Consider the following 25,039-nt stretch of genomic DNA (forward strand, 5'->3'; position numbering starts at 1 on the left):
GCTTGTAACTGATACAGCAGATACTGTATTTCCAAAACACATATAAAATCTCTGAGGGTTTCTAAACCTAAAACACTACAGCAAAATTTATTCCTCTCATCAAGGGCTGAGATAACAAACATCCTCTGTAACCCTACAGTGCTAAGAGCTTGGCCCACAGTTAAAGTCTCTAGGAAGCTGCTCAAACATTAGTATAATGTACCTTGATATTCATGGTCTCTTTGCTAACCAAGGAATACAGGAGACTAGCTATGCAACTGAGAAATAACATACTGTCTGGAACCTCAATTCTTCTGTAATTCCCAATTTATTTTACTTTTAGGCAAAGGACTGCAATGCTTTTCCTAATAAGTAGATGCCCACTTTCTAGGTGATTAATGGTGAATGAGCTGAAATAGTAGCCTCTGTAATTTACCACTGATGGAAGAGAGTTCCAAAACAAATGTTACTTTGTAATAACTGAAATTTAAGTTTCAACATCGATTTCTAAAAACCTTCATTAAAAAGTAAGTGTTTATCCAACTACTAAATGCAATGCTTGATCCTGGACCAGAAAAAAAGAAAAAGGAGTCATTAGCACAATTTGTATATAAATTCTGAGTTAAATAAGGACTTTATATCAATTAAATTTGTATTTTATATATAATATGTAATATTACATAATATGCAATATAAATAAAAAATATATATACATGAATATGAGAGAGAAGGATAAAGCAAATGGACCGAAGTAGAAACCACTGGTTAATATAGATAAAGGATATATAGGAATGGTTTGGACTACTGTTGTAATTTTTCTTTAAGTTTGAAATTATTCAAAGCAAAATTATCAAAAAAATCTGAATAAACAAAACTTCACCAAACAACAACAAAAACAAAAGTAACGACTTCTGTCTCTGTATCAAAGCAAAATTGTCCTTGGCCTGGATAGTAATAAAAGCTGAAGGGATTACTCTGGGAAAAAAAGAGAAAATAGGATTTTCACATTTTACAAATGCATCATGAACAATGGACATGATAGTCAAAGCTGTGTATAGCATTTAGATTTTGTGTCTTGTCACATGTATCAATGCTACTGTTCCATAACTTTATGAGGCTGGCCCAATGGGCTTGACAGAGTGGTGGACAAAAAGAGCAGTCATTTACACCTTGACACAAAGAAGAAGTCATTTCCTCTGATAATCAATTATGGGAGAGCTGAAATCAAGAGACCTGTCTTCTTACCGAAAGGAAGTGTTCTTTTCCTTCTGTTTGGGTAAAATTATTTGTGGAGTAGTTTGTCCAGCAGCAAATGCAAAAGTGCTGAAAATGGACTGAGGATAACGGAACTTCATTAGCTGTTTCTTAAAGATCTCTACTACTTCTGTACTGACTTCTTCATCAAATGCTACTTTAATCAACTAGAGACAAAAGAGATTAAACAGAAGCATTAAGTGTTTCAGACAATATGCCCCCACATGATTAAAAAAACCCCAGAAAAATAACAATACTAAATAGTAAGACTTTGGAAGTTGTGAGAACTTTAGATAATACAAAATACAATTTAAAATTTCTTAACAGTAAAAAAGTGAAGCTCTGAAAAGTTTATTCACAATAGATGGTTAGTTGTATGGACAATCATCTTAAAGTTGGGTTTCTTTAAGATGATCTTTTCTACAATGAGATAGGAAATTAACTTGTAGTAGCTGAATTAGCAAATATGTCATTTTTATTTCTCAATGATTGGTTTTAGATAGGGAATGTGGCCTAATAAAATCCTTCATATCCAAAGGTACAACAAATCTAGGAAGGAAAAAATTCAGTTTCACTAGAATCCTAACCAGTAAAGACAGGCAATATCTGAGTATGGAATTCTTTGGCAGTTGGAACAGTGAGGAAATCCCTAGGTAGTCAATGCTCTCAGGTGATGTGAGAAGGTCTGCAGTATATTGATCAGTGGCCTCATCTTTCATGCAAATTAACATAAGAGCTACTAGGCAGGACTAGTAGGAATGGGGCAAGAATTGGAATCCTTGGCGATCTGAGAAGTCAGAGACACAGAAAAAAGAATAGGAAAAGCAAATATTATAGACTATGAACTTTCAAAAAGGAAAAACTAAGAAAAGGTTACTTCGCCCAGGATATGGTTTATATCAGTACTTCGGCAAGTTCTGGTAAGTTCAGAGGCTCCTGGAAAGCTCCTGCTTTATCAGGAGTTACTGAGGTGGTAACTAATATAGTACATTAGCCCTAGCTACACTTCCTAGAGTTTTACCTCTTCCTAAGAAAAGTCATATGGTATTTCTTTCTGAAACAAATTTTAAGAGAATTGTTTTTTCTTTTCAAATTAAAAAGCTTTACCGAGAAGGGTGTCAGTGGCTCACACCTCTAATCCTAGGTACTCTGAAGGCAGAGATCAGGAGGATCACAGTTCGAAGCTAGCCCAGGCAAATAGTCTGTGAGACCCTATCTCGAAAATACCTAATGAAAAAAGGGCTGGTTGAATGGCTCAAGAAGTAGAGCACCTGGCCAGCAAGTTCAAATCCCAGTACCACCAAGAACAAAACAAAAAAAAACAAAACAAAAAAAAGAGAGGGAATTGAGCTATAACTTGGGAGAGAACAAGAGCCAGTGTATGTCTGAATTTCTAAGAACACTAAATATTGTCAGACAATTTGTTTGTACTCTAAATTGGCCATGTGGTTCCTGAAATGAAGGATTAAATCCCAAACTGTTCGTGAGTTTCTCAACTGAAGATCACCCTCCTGGACACTCACACTACTTATCCTCATTCTACAACTTCTGAATCAAAGAAAGTAGCCACAACATCGTGAAATTTGTAGACAATTTTGAATAGAAGAATGGCTTCCTTTCTTAATTCAAGTTGAGGATTCTTAATCCAAAAATCTGAAATCAGAAACACTCTGAAATTTGAAACGTCAGTGCTCAAGAAGTTCTGAATTTCAGAGTAATTTGGACTTTGATTTTTTTTGAATTAGGGATGATCAGCTGCTACTCTAAAATCTCAGATACTTATTTCTGGTTCCAAGCATTTCAGACAAGGGATACTCAATTTGTACCTGGAAGGATGCTGATGTAATCTGCAGTCCTTCTTGCATGTTCTGCTGCAGCTGGTTCTGCATTGTGATCTTCTTCTCCTTGGTGATGGAGGCAATGGGAAAGCTCCGCACAACTGTCTGCTCACCAACTGCAGGGAGATAGGACACAGACTCAGCAATAGCACTTTGTAGCTCAGGTCTGCTATCTCTGCTGAAGAAATGCATCTGCTGAGAACAATGCCCACAAATACAGTGAGCGAAAAATGTCCCAATTCTAGAATATCACCCAATAATTTTAGTGCATGGCAATTCACTTCTGAAACATACTTCTTTTTCAGAATGAAGAAATATCACAACCTGTCTACCTTCATTCTTTCTATCCCCTTAACCTGTTGTGCCACACAAGATCACCTGAACCATTTGGAATTTCATGTTTTGGAATTAAGGATGCTTAACCAGTAAAGTCTATGCAAATCTTACAAAATATAAAAGATTCCAAAATCTGAAAAACTACTGGTCCCAAGTATTTTGGATAAAGGTCATTGAATCTACATTGTTTATTTCCTTTAAAAAGTTGCTTTTAAATATAAATGCAATTTATATGTAGCACCATCACAAGAGTGTTGAGAAGTTCTCCATTTTTTACCTTTTCAAAATGAGCACAATTATTCCTAAATTTATCTTTATCAATTTTCTGAGCTTTTTGATTATTTTATGTTAAGCAATCTTTTATGCCCAGTATTTTAAACTATCTGGATGAAAGCAATTATTAAAACTTAAAGGTGCACTTGGGAGGCTGAGGCAGGAGGATAGTGAGTTTGAGGACAGTCTAGGCTACATAGTGAGACCCTGTTTCAAAAAAAAGAAAAGAAAAAAAAAAGGGAAGGAGTAATTTTAGAGGTAAAATGAGGAATGAATGTATGTCATAATATTGTTGGATAAATCAGATAATGCATATTGTCATAGGCTCAGTTATGTCCCTCCAAAATTTATATGCTGACACTCTAACCCCCAGTACTCTAGAATGTGACTAAATGTATAGATAGAGACTTTAAAAGGAATGCTCAAGATTTTAAATACATTTTTTACACCTGAATTCCACTGTCCAACAGATTATATATTGTAGTTTGTACTCATCAAATGCTACTGAATGAATAATTTCAAAAGAGGAGGAAACTGTAGTGACTAGTTAGCCCAATAGTTCTCAATCCTCAGTATTCATCACAATCACTTGTGGAGCTTAAGAAATACATAAATGCCTGTGTCTCCCCATTCTTACTGCTTCAGATTATAATTCAACTGTTTGAGAGTTGGGCCTTGAAATTGGTATTTATTTTTAAAAAGCTTCTGAGATAATTCAAATATGCAGCCAACATCATGAAACAATGAGTTATGACCAATAAAGGCCCAATTCCTTAACTTTATAAAAAGAGGAAAATGAAGTCTAGAGAAGTCAGGTAACATACTTAAGTTGACAATATTGGTTAATAATAATCCAAATCTGAGCTTTCTGACTTGGAGTCCAAAAGTTTCACCCAAAACCTTATTCAATTTTCCCATCGAAAAGACTATTTTATATAGAGATGACAGTGATTTAAGATGATGCAGATTAATTTTGGGTCCAGTATGCTACTCCTTCCTAATAGGAAAGGCTGTATGGGATAGTAGAAAATAGAAATAGAAGGTATTGGAGCTTAGTGAATGGAAGACAAATTGTCTGCTAAGAGGGAAATGGGATTAACTGAAATACAGTAAGAGGGTTAGTTGGTACTGTATAACTCTGTCATGCTTAGCACATTCTTCTGTAAAAAAGGGTCATGTGTCATAGGCTTTAGAGTTAACTGGGGCAAATCTACAGGGAATAAAATTTAGAAAGCTAGAGCAACAAACCAACAGGGAACATAGCAACTAGACACTACGATGTCACTAGGTCACAACACTCTGCCTCATGCAATTATAATTGTTTTGGCAAGTAAACCCTTGACTTATTGATCAGAAAATACTCTTTGTTCTTTGAATAAAAACCTATGACCTAAATTATCGCTAGGTGTTTTTTTAGTGCTGGGAATTGAACCTAGCTTAGTGAATGCCAGGTAAATGCTCTATACTGAACAACATCTCCAACTCCCTATCATCAGGTTTGACAAAAATATCCTTCCATATCTGTGTGGCCAAAAGCTATTCTGAATTTGAAATGATCTGCAATCCCTATACAGACTGAACAAAAGGCTCAAATGCCATACAGATATCCATATTATGAGTCATACCTAGCTGGTCATGGGGTGTTCCTTTGAAGAGAATTCTATATGTGGTGAGGAACAAGGCTCCTTCTGCTGGCAGGAGCTGAGGACCTCCAAGAAGACCTCCAGTGGCTTCTTCTCTGCCATCAGGATCCAGCAGGACTCGAAGACCCTCACATACAATTTCTTCTCCTGGCAGGAGAGCAGGTCTAAGAATCTTTGGCTAAGAACAGAGAAAGTATTTTAAATGCAACTCTCGTGGGGTTTTTGACACTTAGACCAAGGTTATCTTTTCATTTATAGACCTACAAAGCCTGAACTCAGGAGGTCAAATGAGGAAACAGATTTGGGAAGAAGCAGAAATAGTTTCTAAATCTAAGTATGAAAATATTTTTTGCAGCATTGCCTGTTAACAGTAAAATCACTGGGAAGTAACCCAAAAGTATGAAATGATTCATTCAATGGATAATTTTGCAACCTTTAAAAATGGCCTTATATCTACCATATGTTAACATAAAAAAAAAGATACGCAGAATACATTGTTAAGATAAAAATGCAAGCTCTCCTAGGAATTCCTAAAGTACTAGAAGGGCAGGAGTACCTGAAGTACTAGCAGAGCATGAGTCTCTGAAATCCTAGCAGGGTATGAGTCGGAAATGCTAGGAGAGTAGGAGTATGCCAAGAGTCAAGAATATCCTCTCTCTGTTCATTACTTCTTTATTTTCTGTAAACTGATTTTTTTACTTTCTTCCACTGCAACATCCAGTGCAAGGATGATTTTAAAGCACCTTTTCTTTTCCCTTTCATATTTAGGAGAATACCAGTGACAGGTAACTATATTCTGATGAACTTTGATTCTTCTCAAAGGTTTTACCTCTATTATCTTATCAACCCTAGTTTACTCTGGCCTTGGAATGAACATTAGGCCCTTTTGAGTAAATGATTCAAAATGTAAGACAATTTAATAAAAAACAAAACAGAGCCCAAAAGCAAGAGTCACATAACTGAAACATGGGTTACAATTTGGGAGAAATATGAATATATGGAACCACATAATAAAAAGATAAAAATCCAAGTTGCAAACCAACACACACACACACACACACACACACACACACACACACACACTTCTATGATCCCATTTTTGGAAAAAAGAAAAAATGGCTAGAATATGATACAAACTGTTAAAGGTGGTGGTATCATGGTTAATGGTAGTATAGGGGTGGAGCAGAGGGAGAACTATGGAGGACATTACTTTATACAATTTATATTTCCTTTATGCTTGAACTTTACACACAGAGCATTATTACTTTTGTAAACTGAAAAGACTAAACACTTAAAAAATGAATTTGAGCTAGGCTCCATTGGTTCATGCCTGTAATCCTAGCTACTTGGGAGGCAGAGATTGGGAGGATTGCAGGTCGAGGCCAGCCCAGGGGGGAAAGCAAGATCCTACCTCAGAAATAACCACAGCAAAAAGGGCTAGAGGTATGGCTCAAGCAGTAGAGCTCCTGCCTAGCAAGTGTGAAGCCAAGTTCAAACCTCAGTACTGAAAAAAAAAAAATTGCTCTTTAAAAAAACTGTCTATCTTGATGTAAATGAAAACTCTGACTCAGTATCCTTTATATGAGGAACCACATGACACATTCCTCTCAAAAGATTAGGGCAAGGAAAAAAAAATAACACCTCTCCTGTTTATTTTTTTTTACTGACCAATAAAAACCACATAAATCAGCACTATTCTACTTACCAGCTCTATGAAACTTAGAGCTAAATGTAAAGTCAAAGTATATTCACTGTGTTTTAACTTTCTGGTAAACTGCTTTTCCTATTTGGCTTCTGATCTATCCTTTATTATTTCTTTTTTGAACTCAGGACTTCCTGCTTGTTAGGCAGGCGCTCTATCACTTGAGTTGTGCCCCCATCTCTTTTTTGCTTTAGTTATTTTTTAGGTAGGAGCTTATATTTTTTGCCCAGTTTGCTAGTCTCAGACGGCACTCCTCCTACCTAGAGGCCTCCCATGTAGCTGGGACCCAGGTGTGAGTTACCACACCTGGCTTATAGATTGAGATGGAGGTGGGGGGGGGCTCTCAAGAACTTTTTGCTTGAGCTGGCCTTGAACCATGATCCCCCTCCCCCCATTTTCTGCCTCCTGAGTAGCTGGGACTATAGTGAGCTACTGTGCCTGTCCTGAATTTATTTTTTAAAGTTTTGTTATATAGGCAAGAGGGTTCTGAGTCCTATTCACAGACTGGTGTCAGATTAGCTGCAAAATAATTACATGAGGTATGGTTTGAATACAAATAGATGCAATTGGAGGACATTATGTTAAGTAAAGTAAGCCAGGTTTAGAAAGACAAAAGCTGCATGTTTTCTCTCATGCAGTTTTTACTCTACTTTGGTTAGACTGTCTCCATCATGTCCCCCCATTCCTTCCCCATCCCACTTAAAACAATTGCAAGAGGTCTCATTGTCTTATTGGAAGATAGATCTAAAAGATAAACATATACACAAAGACAAACATGATCATATACAAACTTATACATAGAACATGTTTGTAACAGTAGAACTACTCTATGAAACTTGGGGGAGGAGACAAAGGAAAACAGAATGACAGAGAGTCATAGTATCATAATATATTACATCTGTGTAGGTAGAAGATATAAGGATGTGTATTGACAGGTTACTCCAGAGGCACCTGCACACCCATGTTTATTGCAGCACTATTCACAATAGCCAAGTTATGGAAACAGCCAAGATGCCCCACTACTGACGAGTGGATTAAGAAAATGTGGTATCTATACACAATGGAATTTTATGTAGCCATGAAGAAGAAAGAAATGTTATCATTCGCTGGTAAATGGATGGAATTGGAGAACATCATTCTGAGTGAGGTTAGCCTGGCCCAAAAGACCAAAAATCGTATGTTCTCCCTCATATGTGGATATTAAATCAAGGGCAAACACAACAATAGGATTAGACTTTGAGCACATGATAAAAGCGAGAGCACACAAGGGAGGGGTGAGGATAGGTAAGACACCTAAAAAATTAGCTAGCATTTGTTGCCCTTAACGCAGAGAAACTAAAGCAGATACCTTAAAAGCAACTGAGGCCAATAGGAAAAGGGGACCAGGAACTAGAGAAAAGAATTAACCTAGAAGGTAACGCACACGCACAGGAAATCAATGTGAGTCAATGCCCTGTATAGCTATCCTTATCTCAACCAGCAAAAACCCTTGTTCCTTCCTATTATTGCTTATACTCTCTCTACAACAAAATTAGAAATAAGGGCAAAATAGTTTCTGCTGGGTATTGAGGGGGTGGGGAGCAGAGGGAGGGGGCGGAGTGGGTGGTAAGGGAGGGGGTGGGGGCAGGGGGGAGAAATGACCCAACCCTGTATGCACATATGAATAATAAAAGAAAAAAAAAGGATGTGTATTGAAAGCTGTTGAATACTGGGGGTGGGAGAGAAGGAGTAAGGGAGAGTGATGGAAGGAGTTGAACTGACCAAAGTTAAGTATACTGACAGCAGGGATACATCTAGAAATTCCTCTGAGTGTTGACTTTGGAATTAATAATGAAAGACAGAACTATAAAACAGGTACAGTGTGTGTGGGGATACGTGTGTGTGTGTGTGTGTGTGTGTGTGTGTGTGTGTGTAAATGGAGATTAAGGTGAGGGGTTACGATTGATGGGCTTCCCAGGGAGAAGCTGGTGGGGAGATGGTGGGGGCAATCTAACCAAAGTAGAGTGAAAGCCTATTTGGAATTGTCACAATAAATCTCTCTTGCACTAGAATATATCCGAAGAAAAAAATAATTACATGAGAGAGGCTGGAGCGGGGTTCAGGCTCTTTCTGAATTTTTAATAGATTTCCTAGCTGTTTGTCATGTACACTACAGCTAGATTTTAGGAACCTAGTGTTTTTGTGGCAGTCACCTTAAATTTTTTTGTGTTATGGGGGAAGAAGGCAGGGCATCAAACCTTGGATTGGGCTTGGAAATTAGAATTATTCATAATTTATGCCCTGACTATAAAAGTAGAGTCAACAAAAATGTTATTACTGTTCTTTTGTTGAATTCAAGAAAGGATAGTATTCCCATTTCAGTATCCTTTTTATAAGGTTCTATATAACAAACTCCTCTGAAGGTTTAATATAACATTAAAATTATATCTGTAAACAGTCAGGAGAAGGTACTTTCTGAAGCACAACAGTCTATTATTGCTGTTTTTGAGAAGAGATGTTATACTCTGAAAGCATATAGTCTAGATTTTACCTTCTGTATAGGTGGAAGTCTTCTACTCTCTCGATGTACTGCTTCTAGGGTCTCAATGTGCATAGCTACAATTCCTAGGATGAATCAGAATATTCAAAATGACAGAGCACAAAATGGGCAGAATAAAAACAAATTCCAGCTATTTTAGAATTAAAAGCTAATCAAAGTTTGGTGCTTCCTCAAAAAGTTAAAACACAGAATTACCATATGACCCATGAAATTCCACTTATTGAAAACATTACTTACAATGCCCCAAAGGTGGAACTAACCAAAAGGTCCATCAACAGATAATTAGATAAACCTATTTTGGTATATTGATACAATTGAATATTATTCAACTATAAAAAAATAGTTCTGAAGCATAGATGAATCTTAAAAAATATGCTAAATGAAATAAGCCAGATACAAAAGTTGAAATACTGTATGATCTCACTTATATAAAATATCTAGAATGAGTCAATTCATGGAGGCAGAAAGTAGGTTAGATGCTACCAGGAGGTAGGGACTGGGGAAACAGTAGTTATTACTTAATGGTTAAAGAGTATCTATTTGTGGTGATAAAAAAGTTTTGAAACAGAGGTAATGCACAACATTGCAAATATAATTCATGGTACAATGGTAAATCTTACATATTTTACCACAATTTAAAAATACTAAAAAAAAAATGAAAAGATAAATAGTATGGATAAATTAAGATGTTAGAAAGGTATTATTGGTCTTAGACTAGAATTCAGTTATCTCCAATATTCTGATTCTCTAATATTTACAAAGTAATTACCTGGTATCATGCAATGAAGGCTCTTGATGTGATCCTGAGTAACTCCACTCTCTGTACAAACCTTGTCAATAAATCGGGTAATGAACCGCACAACAGAGTTGGCAATGTCATTGCTCTCTGAATCTTCAAACCCACTCTCTGTATCATAGCTTTCAGCTACACTTCCTGCAATGCTAGGAAAGTCAAGGAAAGAAGTCAGGGCCAGAACTCAAATGTAACAAAAGACTACTATATCATATTTGATTTACATAAGCAATTGAAATGTGTTCAAAGAGATGTATACTCACTTGACTCCATGGCTCCTATAATAGGTGACAGTGGTGAAACATGATATTCTACTTGCCTACTGTTATGGTTTAGTATGAAGTGTTGTCCCAAAAGGCCTGTGGGACTATTTTGGGAGGGTTTGGAAACTTTGGGAAGTGAAGGAAGTAGATCACTTGGGGTGGGTCCTTGGGGGTATCTTGTCCCAGCTCCTTCCTATTTTGTTCTTTGCTTCCTGTCTGCCATGAGGTCAACAATTCTCCTCTATTACATGCTCTCACCACCACGATGTTCTGCCCAAGCATATGAAGCCAAGCATGGACTCAATTCTCTAAAATCGTGAACCAAAATGAGTAGTTTATCTTAGGCATTGTCACAGTGGTAATAAAAGTAATAATATAACTATATCTGGAAACTACTGTCAACCATTATTCCTTAGACTCAAGTTTGCTTCTGTAAGAAGTATCTTTCATTACTCTCCCAAAAGGAACTTAGGAATCATGGAAAAAAAAAAGCAAAAGGGAACTCTTTAAACTTTCCTCTAAGCTAATAATGACATAGAGACAGATGAAATAATATGGCTATTTTTGGTAAGCCATAGGCTATCTTTGGTAGGGAAGATATATCCTATAAGAAAAGTAAAAGAACTTTTTAGCAGCTTGTAAATTCTTTGAAATGTACAGACCAAACTATGCTGTGATCCTTTCTCTTGCCAGCATTCTGAGTAAATCTCAACCCTTAGGCCCACTGTGAAGCCATCATTCTTGTGGAGGTGATAAAATCATGCGAGACAAATTTGAAATGGAGCAGATGTGAAAGCTCAGTCCCTGCCCATGTTGCTTATTTAAACTCCCACTATTCAACAAATTGATTGTTAATCATGGCAGACTCTTTTGTCTGTTTTAGCCTACTCACTTCTCTTCCAAAGCTAACCACATTACCTGAATCATTATTAAAGCTGAATAGAGAATGTAGCCATCTCATCATCCCAAATCATCAAAGAACTTAGATGCCTTAGCCACTCACTGTGCAGACTTAAGAGAGCACAGTCATAGATATTGATGATTTTAAATGAAAAGGAAAATAGAGTTATTGATGGTCATTATGGATATCAACTTGAATGGCAGTGGGCAATAAAGCTGGTGCAGATCAAAGATCTTAAAATGTCAACCGGGTGAGTTGAAAGAGTCTAGTGAGATTGTGAAAACATTTTAGGAAGATTCTTTTGGCAGTAGGGCATATAATTACAGAAAGAAGCAAAAAAAAAAAAAAAAAAAAAAAAACAAAACCAACTAAGAAACTATACAATAATTATGGAATAAAGTGATAAAGGCCTTGGCTTATGTTGCTCCCATAAAATAACCAAAGATGCCGAGTATATAGCAATGAATAAAACAAAGGAAGCAGACAGACAATAAACAAATAAATGAAAATACATCAGTCTGTGTGGGCTGTGGTAGTACATGCCTGCAATTCCAGTAGTTGGGAGGCTGAGGCAGGAGAACTGTAAGGTTGAGGATAGCTTAGGCTGTATGCATAATGAAACCCTATCTCAAAAATAAAACAAAACAAAATAAAACGAAGTCTGGAAAAGAGAGAAAGAAATGAAAAAAGGTTGGGAAAAAATGTCATGAAAGAAAAATAAAGCAAGGTTGGAGATAGAATCATAGAAGTGATACTTAAAAGGGAAGCAAAGACAGCCTCTTCTCTGGGTAGATGACATTTGAGAAGAAACTCAGATAAGGCAACGGAGTGCTTAATGTGGCTATTTTATAAAGTGTATTCCAGATTGACGAAATAATGAGCAGAAAGGCTATAAGAAAGTATTGTGCTTGGAGTGTTTGAAGATTAGCTCTAGTAGATCAGCCAACCTGGTTGACAGAATGATAGGAAATAAGGTCAGAGCCATAGTCAGGGCAGTGATCCTGTTGGGCCAGGCAAAGGCTTTGGGTTTTTCAGGGGTATGGGAAATCACTGGAGGGTAGAGAGGAAGACATAGTTGAGGATATGATTAGGCAAATTCAGTAGGTAAGTTGAAGAGAAGGCTAAGAAACAATCACTTTGGCAAGAAGGTTCTCACTAGCAATTTTTCAAAGCACTTTGTAAACTGCCTTAGCAGAATGTAACTGAAGGGCTACATCAGTAGTGGGTGAGACTTCTGATAAATTAGATCATGTAAGAGAAGAGAGTATGGGAATAGATTAAAAATATAAGACGAAGTGAAGGTATTTCAATGAAGAAGAGTTGAGAAAGTCTGAAATGGGGAAAATGATTAATTTAAAAAAATTGTACAGTAGTATTTGCCCGAAATACTTTACATTTTCCACTAAACCAAGACTGGCCCCAAGAAGTGTGCGAGGAGGGTTTCTGCGTGTCCACATTTTGGTACCTGTTTGTGACAATGCTGTTGCTCCCACTCTCCCAGTCGCCTGGTGCTGATGTTCTCAGGAGCTTGTTTTTACTTGTGTCTAGTGGAACTAGCAGGTTGACCATCAGGTTTGCAAAATGGATGGCCTGACTGAAGACAGTGCTTTCCTCATGCTGCACCAGCTCCTGCTGAGTTGATTTGCTCAGAGTAGGCCAAAGGCGTAGCTGCTCAGCTGCTAGGTCCATTGCTGTCTTTTCCTGATAGTGGACATCATGAAGCTTGTCCTAGAAAATAAAGCAACACAAGCCAAGGGAGAACATCCTCACTGCAAAAAATATGGAAGATGTTTCAAATCTAGGTATTCTCTTAGGAATATAGTACTTGTTCCTATATATCCTATCAGCCTGTACTGTTTTTAAGAAAATATCAAGAAAATACTTAAAAATCAAGGTTTTCTCAAAAATCACAAAATATGTTATTTTAAACACCTAAATCAGCAGAAATGAAAATTTGCAAACAAAACATAACAACTATCACAAAATAAAATCTAGTTTTTCCCAGGTCCAATATATCTTCAGTGGAATTGTATGATAAACCCAAAGAAGCAATAAAACACGGATGTATTTTTCATTGCTAATGCTTTATTTACTTAACTTTATCAGTTACAATAATTTGTTAGCCTAAAGTTCATATAAATCCTCATGAATGAATGTTCAGTAGCATTTGCTAATACTCTGCTATGCTTTTTCTCTTCTGCTTTTTGGGAGAATGAGATAGAATGACCAAGGTCACAAAAAATATAGCTAGATTTCTTAGTAGATGTGAAAGCCAAACATTATACACATGAGTATGTAGGTGACGGTGGGATTTTAAAGACAGGTTTACTGGTAGACTGAAGAAAACCAAATCTGCATAGCACTTTATAGCTTCTGAAGAGCTAGAAAATGTATGGTTCTACTTCTATCTCACCTAGGGTTTAGAGACAGACTTCTTTAGAATGGAGGACAGCTGTGATATGTTTGCTCTATGAATGCTTTTGAGATATACAAAATTACAGTCACTTAAGAAAACTATCAAAAGCATCCCAATAGCCTAAATTACTTCTGGGGCATGACCACAGCCCAAGTATTTACATCTGCTACAAGTTAACTCTTAACTACATTTGGTGTTTTGAGAGAAAAAAATTCTGAATTTTAAATTAAGGAAAGTCACACTTGTTTGCACAGTGACAATTTGGAATATCAGGTAGATATCAGTGCTGTTTGTTATTAAAGTTTCTATTTTTGTACTCAATAAGAGGCCAATAATAAGTTTTAAAAAATATGAGACATAGAAGTATTTGAGTAATACTGTGCAATTTCTGTTAGATACCTAAGCTCTTTTATGAAGCCAATTTGAAATAGAGGATGGGAAGGATTAGCAGTGATGTATTTGCCTAGCATACAGAATTAAAAATTACTCCTAAGTGAATCAACATTGATAATTAGGTTAATTATTCATGAGAATAATAATTTTTAACACTTGTTACTTACTATATACCAGGTACTCTTCAATGAGCTTTACACATATTACACATTAAAATCTATCTATTCACTTTTAAGTGCCTCTGAAATAAGGTACAGAGAGGTAACATGACTTATCCAAGGCCAGGCAGCTACTAAGTGACATTTTAAAATTTCAGAAGATTTTAAACTCCTTTTTCAAATTAAAAACAATTTTCTTGATTTTTGAATATTTTCCTGATGTTCAAATACATGTATCATATGTGGTTAAATACACAAAAACATACAGAATATTCCTAAAAAAGACCTAGATTTATTTTTGAGCAGAACGACTGAGTTTTACATTTATTTATTTTAAGAGCCAATTAACTTTGGTCTATTTTCTGTTCTCTTTTTTACATTGCTGGGGATCTATCATGGAGGTTTGTGCATACTAGGCGAGCACACTTACCACTGAGCTGCATCCCCAGTCAATGAATCAACTAACTTTAATTTGATATTTCTTCAAGAAAGTAAGTTGCATAGAGACTTACATGTAGGTATATTTTATGTTTATTCTTTCTATTCAATTTCCTGTAATTGTTACCAAGGAATTCTTAATCATTAAAACATATTAAAATAATTCTAATTCTAAAGAACTGCATTAACAGGTTCTCATGGAAAAAATATAATGTCAGAATCAGTACAAGAAAGATGTTTGCCCTAAATCAACCCCTAATATATTGGAAGTGGCCACATTTTCCCTTGCCTTGGGAATATCTGTGTTTTTCCTTATAGTCAATCCTAGTCTCACACAAGTACCTTTCTTCTCTTGTCTTACCTTTTGCTTCAGATGTGGGGCATGATTGTCTTCCTTTGCTGAGAGATACAGGGAGCGAACCTGTTCCTGTACTGCATTGTAAAAAGTTGTCTCCCAAAACTGCTGATTTGTCCAAATGGGGTGGTCCTGTACACAGGTGTAAGCAAACTGGCTGACTCCAGGGGCAAGTTTCTGCAAGAATGCACAATGTTTATCACCATGAGACTGGCAGAGTTATGACAGTACAGAAGGTCACAGTTAACCACGGAGGTGATCGGAGGATTTCTCTAAAGTCTTAGTTATTAGCATTGTACTCATTTTTGACTGGCAAGCTTGGGCTTTCTATCAAATCTTTTATATTCTCAGTTACTTAATCTACCAAAATGGGTATTTTAGCAACAGATAAAAATCAAAGATGTTATTTTATGAAATAGAAAAGTACCTAGAACATTATACTGAGCACACAGTAGGCAGTGTATAGTTATCACAATTAGGACATATAATTAAATCCATTAAAACCTAAACATAAAACTCTAGATAATTCAAATTTTATTTTACTTGGCTTTAGAGTATTCCACCACCCCTTTTTAAAGCAGTACTTGGGTTTGAACTCAGGGCCTTATGATGGCCAGGCAGGCACTGTGCCTCTTGAGCCATGCTCCCAGTCCTTTTTGGCTTTAGGTATTTTTCAAATAGGGTCTTGTATTTATGCCTGGGCCAGCCTGGACTGTGATCCTCCTTTTGACACTTCCCATGTAGTTAGGATGACAGGTGTGCATCAGCACCGTCAGCTTTTTTTGTTGGTTGAGATGGAATCTTGAGAATTTCTTGCTTGGGCTGTCCTTGAACTTTGATCCTCTGAATCTCCACCTCCCATGTAGCTAGAATTATAGGTGTGAGCCACAGTACCCAGCTTTCTTTCTTTTTTTTTTTTTTTTTGGAGACTAGAGTTTAGAGTACATTTTTAAAAACAGCACTAAGTGAAATGTAAAAAAACCCTACAGCATGGTCTTACACCCAGAATGAAGGAATATCTTGAATTTGTGACTCAGGGAATTGAACCCTCCCAACTGTTAATTCTCACTATTATTTCCCACCAACAATGGTGCCTGGCTCACATACTCCCAAGACTACTGTCTTGGGGTTTAACTGCCTTTTCTGTAACCAAATATGGCCTTGGGAAAGTAACCACAAACCAAATCCCCCACTTTTCCAGGACCTCCTGCTGGGCTACAGAGTAGGGGTAAATTTAACAATAATTTTAAGAACCTCCTGCTGGGCTTCGGAGTAGGAGTAAATTTAAGAGTAACCTTAAGGGTAACTGCAGGCACATGGTAGGTACTTCATATATATTTTATATCTAATTTAATACTAAAACTCGTGTAAAATGAACATAATAATCCACAACTTATGGAAGAGAAAACAGAAGTTTGAGGTTTAAGTGATTGCCTAAGGCCATGTAACAATCATTTAAGTGATGGAACTGTGTTTTAGACAAACACGGTTATTATTATTTGGTTCCAAAACCTCTGCTCTTTTTTAGTATAAAAAGTAACCTTCCAAAAAGAATTGAAAGCAAGTCATAAAATATATTAAGTGCTAATAAGCACTACGATGTCTTCTCTTCAGGTTAGGATTTAAAAAAATTGTTTTTTGTATTCTAGGCTGGCCACAAACTCTGGATCCTCCTGCCTCAGCCTCCCGAGGGTTGGGATTACAGGCATGCACTACCATACCTGGCTTCCACTACCATACCTGGCTTCCACTTAAGATTTTTTTCTCTCAAAAGCTTTAATATTTTGCCTTGAAACCGCTGACAAGACTGCATAATATTACATTTAATAATTTTACAGAAAATTTGTATCACCAAGTATCAGTCAATGATTTGAATCATCTTTCTACAGTGACTGCTTTCATCTCTAAAAGTTAAGGATGCTTCAAAAATTTTAGTTCATTATTTTTTGTCAAATAGGAGGTAATATTTTCAATAGATAATTTTTTTGGTCTGTTTTATTCTTTGGAATTGAGTTCATCTGTTTTATGAGTAGAACCTCAGTTTCTGATAATTTTTCTTTTTGAAGCAATTTAATAAGGTGAATTTTCTTCTGAAATGTTGGACACTAAGGATTACTATTAGGATTATACATGTAATTATGCAGCAAAATTGGTTCATTTTCAGGAATGTATAACAGATAAATTACAATGCTCAATATGTGCCAATTTCCTTCTTGATGTAATACTAAACCTAAAGATGTAACAGGCATGAGATGTGCTGTGAAATGTAGTACTTGTACAGTTAGAAGCAGGGTGACTGTCATTTTGGTTGTAAGAGTCTCTGTGTATTCCATACCATGTAATTCCTTTTCAGACAGGACTGCATTTTGCTACTGAGGTGACTAGCTGTGACTCCAATTCTTCCTGTTGAATGGCTATAAGTTGGGGCTGACAATGAAGCAAGGACAAAATGTGTGTGGTTCTGTGAATTGTGCTTGCTAGGCAGGCGCTCTACCACTTAAGCCATGCCTCCAGCCCTGGTTCTGTGAGTTGTGTAAGCAGAAGCTACATACACTGTTAATTCTTTAGATATTTTCAGCAAAAGTGTGAATGTATATGGAAAAATGTTGCAAAACAGAGTACAGTGACCCAAAAAGTCAGAACACACACCCTACATACTAGATGAGAATTACAGCAGAGCAAAATGATTATAAGATAAAACATTTTTGGTGGTGAGATAGTCACAAATGCTATGGTATCTGACAAATGAATAAAGTATCATTATTCCAGGGCACTTTAAATATTATTTTTCTAAACATGAAATATGTTTCCTTTCTTTGTGGTTTCCTGCTGTGACTGTTCAATGATGAGGAAGGGGCACTGTGTCCTTCCTTCCCTGTTTGGATGAACAGGGCCATTGCACTGATGGGCAGGTATGTTCTCAGGACCAGTAGAGGGCAGTAGCACCTTATTTTGCCTAGACTCCATAATTGCTTGAGCTAGAAATTGCAAAAAACAAGAGCTTTGCAGTTTGGTTGGGCTAGAAAGTGGGTGGTAAGGTAAGTACTGCATGTTTTCACTGTACATTGGAGAGACACTGTAAGAGAATGGATTTTCCAAGGTCACATGGCAAGATGAGAATATGAGTAGTTTTCCATTACTCTGTTTCTTAAGACACCAAAATTAACATATTCCACCAAAACAAAACTGTAATATAATTCCGGAGAGAAAGAGGTAATGAGACATTTTAAGGTTTCGGATTCAGTATAACCTGTTGGCAGTAGTAGTTTTAGTAAACAGAGAAAATAAGCACCTGTGAACAAAACTATCTCCTAATTCTAATCACTTTTTTGATTTGAAGCAAAAACTTTTCCAAGATGGTTCTTCAAACTGGTCCATACACTACTAGGTTCATGATCATTATTGTGCACACAGATGAGATCCGTCTATATTGGGGGTGGAAGGCTGATGACAGGAATAGCTGTTGTCAAATGACAATATTACATTTCATAATAATTCTTATGATCTGACCTAAAGAAACAAGTGATATTTTGCCATGCAATTTTATGAGATGTTTTAAGAATGTGTTGACTTCCTCCCTTATCTAGAAAAAATATAGCCCTAAAGGTACTAGATTAAGAAATGCCATTCGTTTTCCAAAAGCTTTCAAAGGAAACCCAGCATGGGACAGGAGATGGAGAATAAACTCATGGGGCTCACCAAACAGCAGGCCAGATTCAAATACAAATAAATGGACACAAATCATCTGAGATGGTCAAGAGAAAGGTTAAGATGTTGGTAAGAAGGGATGGTCTAAAACCTGTCTGTCTAGCATGTTTGTGTCCCAGATCCAGGGCTTTCCAGCTAGAGAACTCAGAAGGAAAACCAGGTTTCAGGAAAGAGAGCTAGTTGGCAGGACTCATTCCATAAGCATGTAATGATCTTAAAAAAATAATGTAGAGCTCAGATATTCACTGAGTAAATTGTTGAGGGTTTCATCACGATGAATATTTATTACTTCCCTTAATCCTCGAAGCAATCTTATGGCCCACTGAAATAAATACTACTATTTCCCTGTTTAAAGATGAGGAAACAAGGTACATAGAAGTAATTTCCCCATGAGAATACTGTTAGCAAGTGGTAGAGCCAGAGCTGGGGTTCAAACCCAGGCAGTTTGGCTATAGAGTCTAGTTTTCAACAACTGTACAATTTAACTATGACACGGAATTCTACTGTATGAATATATAGCATTTCTTTGTTCCAGATAATGGATACTTGTGTTTTTCCAAACTTTTTGCTGTAATAAACAATAGTGCATGAACATTATCACACAGGTCAACTGTCCATCTTTTGATTATTGGTTTTAGAACCACTTAAAAGGACCTAAAAGTACTTGAGAGGGGTGCCAAGAAATATTACAACTCCTATTGTCATCTGTACCAATAAGCATTTTGGGCTTATTGATCATTAGTTATCTTTTCCAATGATAAATTATTTCATACAGGTTTTTTACAAGGCTATGATTTTAAAAATTAACAATAATTCTTTAATATCAAATATTAATTTGGTGTTCAAATTTCCAGTTGCCTTATTAATGTGAAGAATTCCTTTCCTTTAATGTTGTTGTTTTAACAGTTTTAAAAATTCAGATAGGATCCAAATAAGGCTATAAGTTATCATCAGTTTGTTTATAACTAAGAACAGTTTTACTCTATAGGTTCTTTTCCCAGTTGCACAGTATTTGAAGCAGATCATCTGTTCCAAAGAGTTTCTATCAGTCTAGCAGTTGCTCGTTGCTGACTATCACAGTGGTGTCATTTGACATAATCTTTTGGCCTCTGTGTTTCCTACAAATTTGTAGTCATATCTAGAGGCTTGTAAGACTGAAGCTTATTTGATAAGAATACTTCACAGATAGTAGCAGCATAAGGGGCACATCTGATATTCTCTCCTTTTGTGATATCAGAGACTATTGATATTCAATGCCTAGATTCATTTGTCATTATTGTACATTCATTTATCATTATTAGTAGTAAAACAGTGATTTTCTTATTCCAGTATTACTCCTTCCATGCTACCTGAGATATTGCTATAAAAAGAAATTTCCTTTCATATATATATATATACCCTATACGAGAAAAGTAGAATTGGGCTTGGGATGTGACTTAGCATACATGAAGCCTTGGGTACAATTCCCAACATCAAAAACAAAACAAAACAAACAAAAACAGAAGGTAGAATAAATACTTGATTCTATTCATTCACTTACCAGTTTAAAAAAATTTTTTTACTTACCAGTTTTAAAACAAGTTTTTTTCCCTGCTACCATGGGTAAGCAATTAGTTTAGCTTTTCTTTATTAATATCTTTTATGAACTGAAAATTTTAAATCACATTTATTTTATTTAAAGAGAAAGAAATAAAAAAATCTGTCTTTAAGTGATTACTAGAAACTTGTGCTTTTCATTACCTCAATGTGTTGTTCTATGAAGTCTCTGTCTACAGAGTTTCTATAATCTATATAGGGAGGTAAGAATTAGATCCCATGTGATGACTGATGGGCCTAGTTTGTTTATAACAGCACTGTAAGCTGGGAGGATAACAGGCCTCACTAGGAGAATACAATCAACAAAGACTAGTACATACTGAACAAGGTACTTATTTTCTTTGAAGTGTAAGTGTAAAATGAACAATAGAAAAAAGGCTCTGGTATATTCTGGTGCAGATAATGAATGGATTTTGTGAGTTATAGTTCTCACTATCTATACATACAATTGGCCCTGAAGTTCAACAAAAATGTTAAATTATGGCATTTCTTCAGTAGCTACCCCCTTCCAAAGTTAGTGATGTTAATGTCCACTGTAAAGAAGACATGTTAGGCAAATGATGGTACATTACTAACACAATAGGATATTATACTGCCATTAGAGTGTTTACCATGATGATGAGCTTATGAGTGATGTGCTTATGCTACAAGTCAGAAAACAAATCAAATATGCTATAATTATGTCTGCAAGTACATAATGGCTAGGAGAAAAGGCAAAATGAGAGTGTAGGTAAAGTAGTGGAAATATGGAAATATGGACAATTTCTCTTCAAAAATAATTTTAAGGGAACTTTTCACTAAATGTAGTTAATTGAATATTCTGCTCTCTATACCGTAGTAAAAATGATAGCAAAATAAGATGGAAACCATCTACATGTTCACCAACTGATCAGTGAGGTACATTATACAGTAGAATACTACATGGCAAAAAAGATATGAAGTACTGATATATAACATAGCTGAACCTTGAAAACATTATACTAAGTGAAAAAAGCTAGTCATAAGAATCATATACATATGATTCTATTTATACGAATATCCAGAACAGGCAAATGAGAGACAAAAAAAGTAGATTAGTAGTTGTCTGTGGGAGAGGGAAGCTGAATGACCATTAATGGGTACATGGTTTCATTTGGGGGTTATGAAAATGTTTTAAAATGGATTGTGGTGATAAGGAAAACAGTTAAAACACCATCAAATTGTATACTTTAAACGGGTAATTGTATGGCATATGAATTATAGCTCAATAAAGCTGTTACTTAAAAATATGTTAACACAGTGTTTTATCAAATGATTTTTCTACATTTTGTTTCATTGGTTTTAAAGTGGGGGTGGGTACTAGTGTGTGGGGGAGAATATAAGGGGTAAGAGGGTGAATATTGTGGAAATATTCTGTACACATGTATGTAAATAGAAAAATGAGACCTGTTGAAAGTATCCCAGGAATGGGGGTGGGGTATAAAGAAGAAGGATGGAGAGGGTGAATTCAACTATGATATATATATATATATTTCATACACAAATGGAATTTTATTCTTGCAATTTGTTCTGTAATTTGCTTTTTACTTTACAATTTATCTTAAACATTTACTTTTCATACTAACAAATCTACTGAATTAAAAAATTGGTTGCATGTTTTCCACTCAATATTTGATGTTAACACCTTACTTCTTAGGCAGTCTGTTTCATTACAGATTTTATAGTTTTGACATTTCTTTTTTTTTGTAAGTTAGTTTGCTTTTTAACTTTTTAAATTTTTTTTTTATTCATTTATTCACATGTGTATACATTGTTTGGGTCATTTCTCCCCCTTGCCCCCCCCACCATCCCCCTCACTTCCAGCCAACTGTTCTGCCCTCATCTCTAATTTTGTTGAAGAGAAGACATAAGCAATAATAAGAAAGACAAAGTGTTTATGCTAGTTAAGGGTAGCTACACAGAGAGATTCCTAGCATTGCTTCCTTGTACAAATGTGTTACAACCCAAGTTGATTCATCTCTAACTGATCTTTACACTGGTTCCTGATCGCCTTCTCGTGTTGACCTCTGTCGCTTTAAGGTTTCTGTATTAATTCCTCTGGAGTGGGGACATCAAACGCTTTCATGTTTTGGGTTTACTACCTATCCCATACCTCCCGCATGTGCTCTCACCTAACCGCATACCTCCTGTGTGTGCTCTCCCCTTGTCATGTAACCCAAGTCCAACAACATTGCTGTATTTGCCCTAGATCTAAAGACCGCATATGAGGGAGAACATACGATTTTTGGTCTTCTGAGCCTGGCTAACTTCACTCAGAATGATGTGCTCCAGTTCCATCCATTTACTTAAGAATAATAAAATTCCATTCTTCTTCATGGTTGAGTAAAATTCCATTGTGTATAATTATATTTTCTTGATCCATTCATCAGTAGTGGAGCATCTTGGTTGTTTCCATAACTTGGCTATTGTGAATAGCACTGCAATGAACATGGGTGTGCAGATGCCTTTGGAGTAACCTGTGTCGTGTTCCTTTGGGTATATCCCCAAGAGTTGGATTGCTGGATCATATGGCAGATCTGTTTAGATTTTTAAGAAGCCTCCAAATTTTTTTTCAGAGTGGTTGCACTAGCTGACATTTCCACCAGCAATGTATAAGTGTTCCTTTTTCTCCACATCCTCGCCAACACCTGTTGTTGGTGGTGTTTTTGATGATGGCTATTCTAACAGGGGTGAGGTGGAATCTTACTATAGTTTTGATTTGCATTTCCTTTATGGCTAGAGATGGTGAGCATTTTTTCATTTTTTTTGCCACTTGCATTTCTTCTTCTGAGAAAGTTCTGTTTAGTTCAGTTGCCCATTTCTTTACTGGCTCATTGATTTTTTGAGAGTTTAGTTTCTTAAGTTCCCTGTATATTCTGGTTATCAGTCCTTTGTCTGATGTATAGCTGGCAAATATTTTCTCCCACTCTGCGGGTGTTCTCTTCAGTTTAGAGACCATTTCTTTTGTTGTGCAGAAGCTTTTTAATTTTATGAAGTCCCATTTGCCCATTGTTTCTCTTAGTTGCTGGGCTGCTGGGGATATATTGAGAAAGTCCTTGCCTATACCTATTCCTGTTCCTTCTTGTACTAACTTCAGAGTTTCAGGTCCAATATTAAGGTCCTTGATCCATTTTGAGTTGATACTAGTACAGGGTGATAAACATGGATCTAGTTTCACTTTCTTGCAGATGGATAAGCACTTTTCCTAGCAACATTTGTTGAAGAGGCTGTCTTTTCTCCATTGTATATTTTTGGCCCCTTTGTCAAAAATAAGGTGGGTATAGTTGTGTGGATTCATATCCAGGTCCTCTGTTCCACTGGTCTTCATGCCTGCTTTTGTGCCAGTACCATGCTGTTTTTATTGCTATTGTTTTGTAATATGTTTGAAGTTGGGTACTGTGATACCTCCAGCATTGCTCTTTTTGCTGAGTATTGCCTTGGCTATTTGTGGTCTCTTGTATTTCCAAATGAACTTTAGGGTAGATTTTTCAATCTCTGTGTGGGATTTTGATGGGAATTGCATTAAACATGTAGATTGCTTTTGGTAGTATAGCCATTTTTACTATGCTGATTCTACCAATCCATGAGCACGGGAGATCTTTCCATCTTCTGTAGTCTTCCTTGATCTCTTTCTTCAGGGGTTTGTAGTTCTCCTTGTAGAGGTCATTCACATCCTTTGTTAAGTTTACTCCTAGGTATTTGATTTTTTTTTTGAGGCTATTGTGAGTGGAATTGTTTCTAAATATTCCTTCTCAATTTGTTCGTTGTTGGTGTATAGAAAAGCAAATGATTTTTGTAAGTTGATTTTGTATCCTGCCACCTTGCTTGCTATAGCAGTTTATGGGGTCTAGGAGTTTTGGGGTAGAGTTTTTTGGGTCTTTAAGGTATAGGATCACATCGTCTACAAATAGGGATATTTTGACAGTTTCTTTACCGATTTGTATTCCTTTTATTTCTTCTTCTTGTCTAATTGCTCTGGCTAGGAATTCCAGTACTATTCAACTATGATATACTGTAAGAAATTTTATAAATATCACAATATCTCCAATACAACAATAATTAAAATAAAAAGTTTTTTTATTCTTAATTGATGTGTAATTGTACATATTTATAGGGTACAAATATGCTTTGTAAAAAAACTCTTGGTATCTAAAAATAAAAGATAATATCCTCAACTTGTAAAGGTATTTATAAAAACATGGCAAGAAAAAAGAAGTACCTTGGAAGAAGTATAATTGTCTTTGTTTATAGATAACAATCTGCTATATTCTAAAAAAAAAAAAGACAACAAAAACAAACTACTACAATGAGTTTAACAACCAATGTTGCAGTATACTTGGTCAATATAAAAAAATAAATTGTCTTTCTATGTATTAGCAATGAAAATTGAAGTTTTAAAAATACCATTAATAAAACCATGAAATAATGAAGTACTT

General features: G+C 35.9%; 1 protein-coding gene across 11 annotated transcripts in view; it reads right to left on the bottom strand.

The window, feature by feature from the left end:
* Sbf2 (SET binding factor 2) overlaps positions 1–25,039 on the bottom strand; it is a 406,422-nt gene that overhangs the window by 56,944 nt on the left and 324,439 nt on the right. For all 11 annotated transcript variants that reach the window (XM_074041194.1, XM_074041166.1, XM_074041157.1 and 8 more), the window contains 7 exons: positions 15,288–15,458; positions 12,987–13,249; positions 10,334–10,506; positions 9,556–9,629; positions 5,306–5,501; positions 3,060–3,187; positions 1,225–1,400 (listed from right to left, as the gene is read on the bottom strand). In XM_074041194.1, the coding sequence (XP_073897295.1) occupies positions 1,225–1,400; positions 3,060–3,187; positions 5,306–5,501; positions 9,556–9,629; positions 10,334–10,506; positions 12,987–13,249; positions 15,288–15,458 (1,181 nt within the window). The remainder of the gene's footprint in view (positions 1–1,224; positions 1,401–3,059; positions 3,188–5,305; positions 5,502–9,555; positions 9,630–10,333; positions 10,507–12,986; positions 13,250–15,287; positions 15,459–25,039) is intronic.

This window comes from Castor canadensis, chromosome 1 (assembly GCF_047511655.1).
Source record: "Castor canadensis chromosome 1, mCasCan1.hap1v2, whole genome shotgun sequence".
Classification (NCBI taxonomy): domain Eukaryota; kingdom Metazoa; phylum Chordata; class Mammalia; order Rodentia; family Castoridae; genus Castor; species Castor canadensis.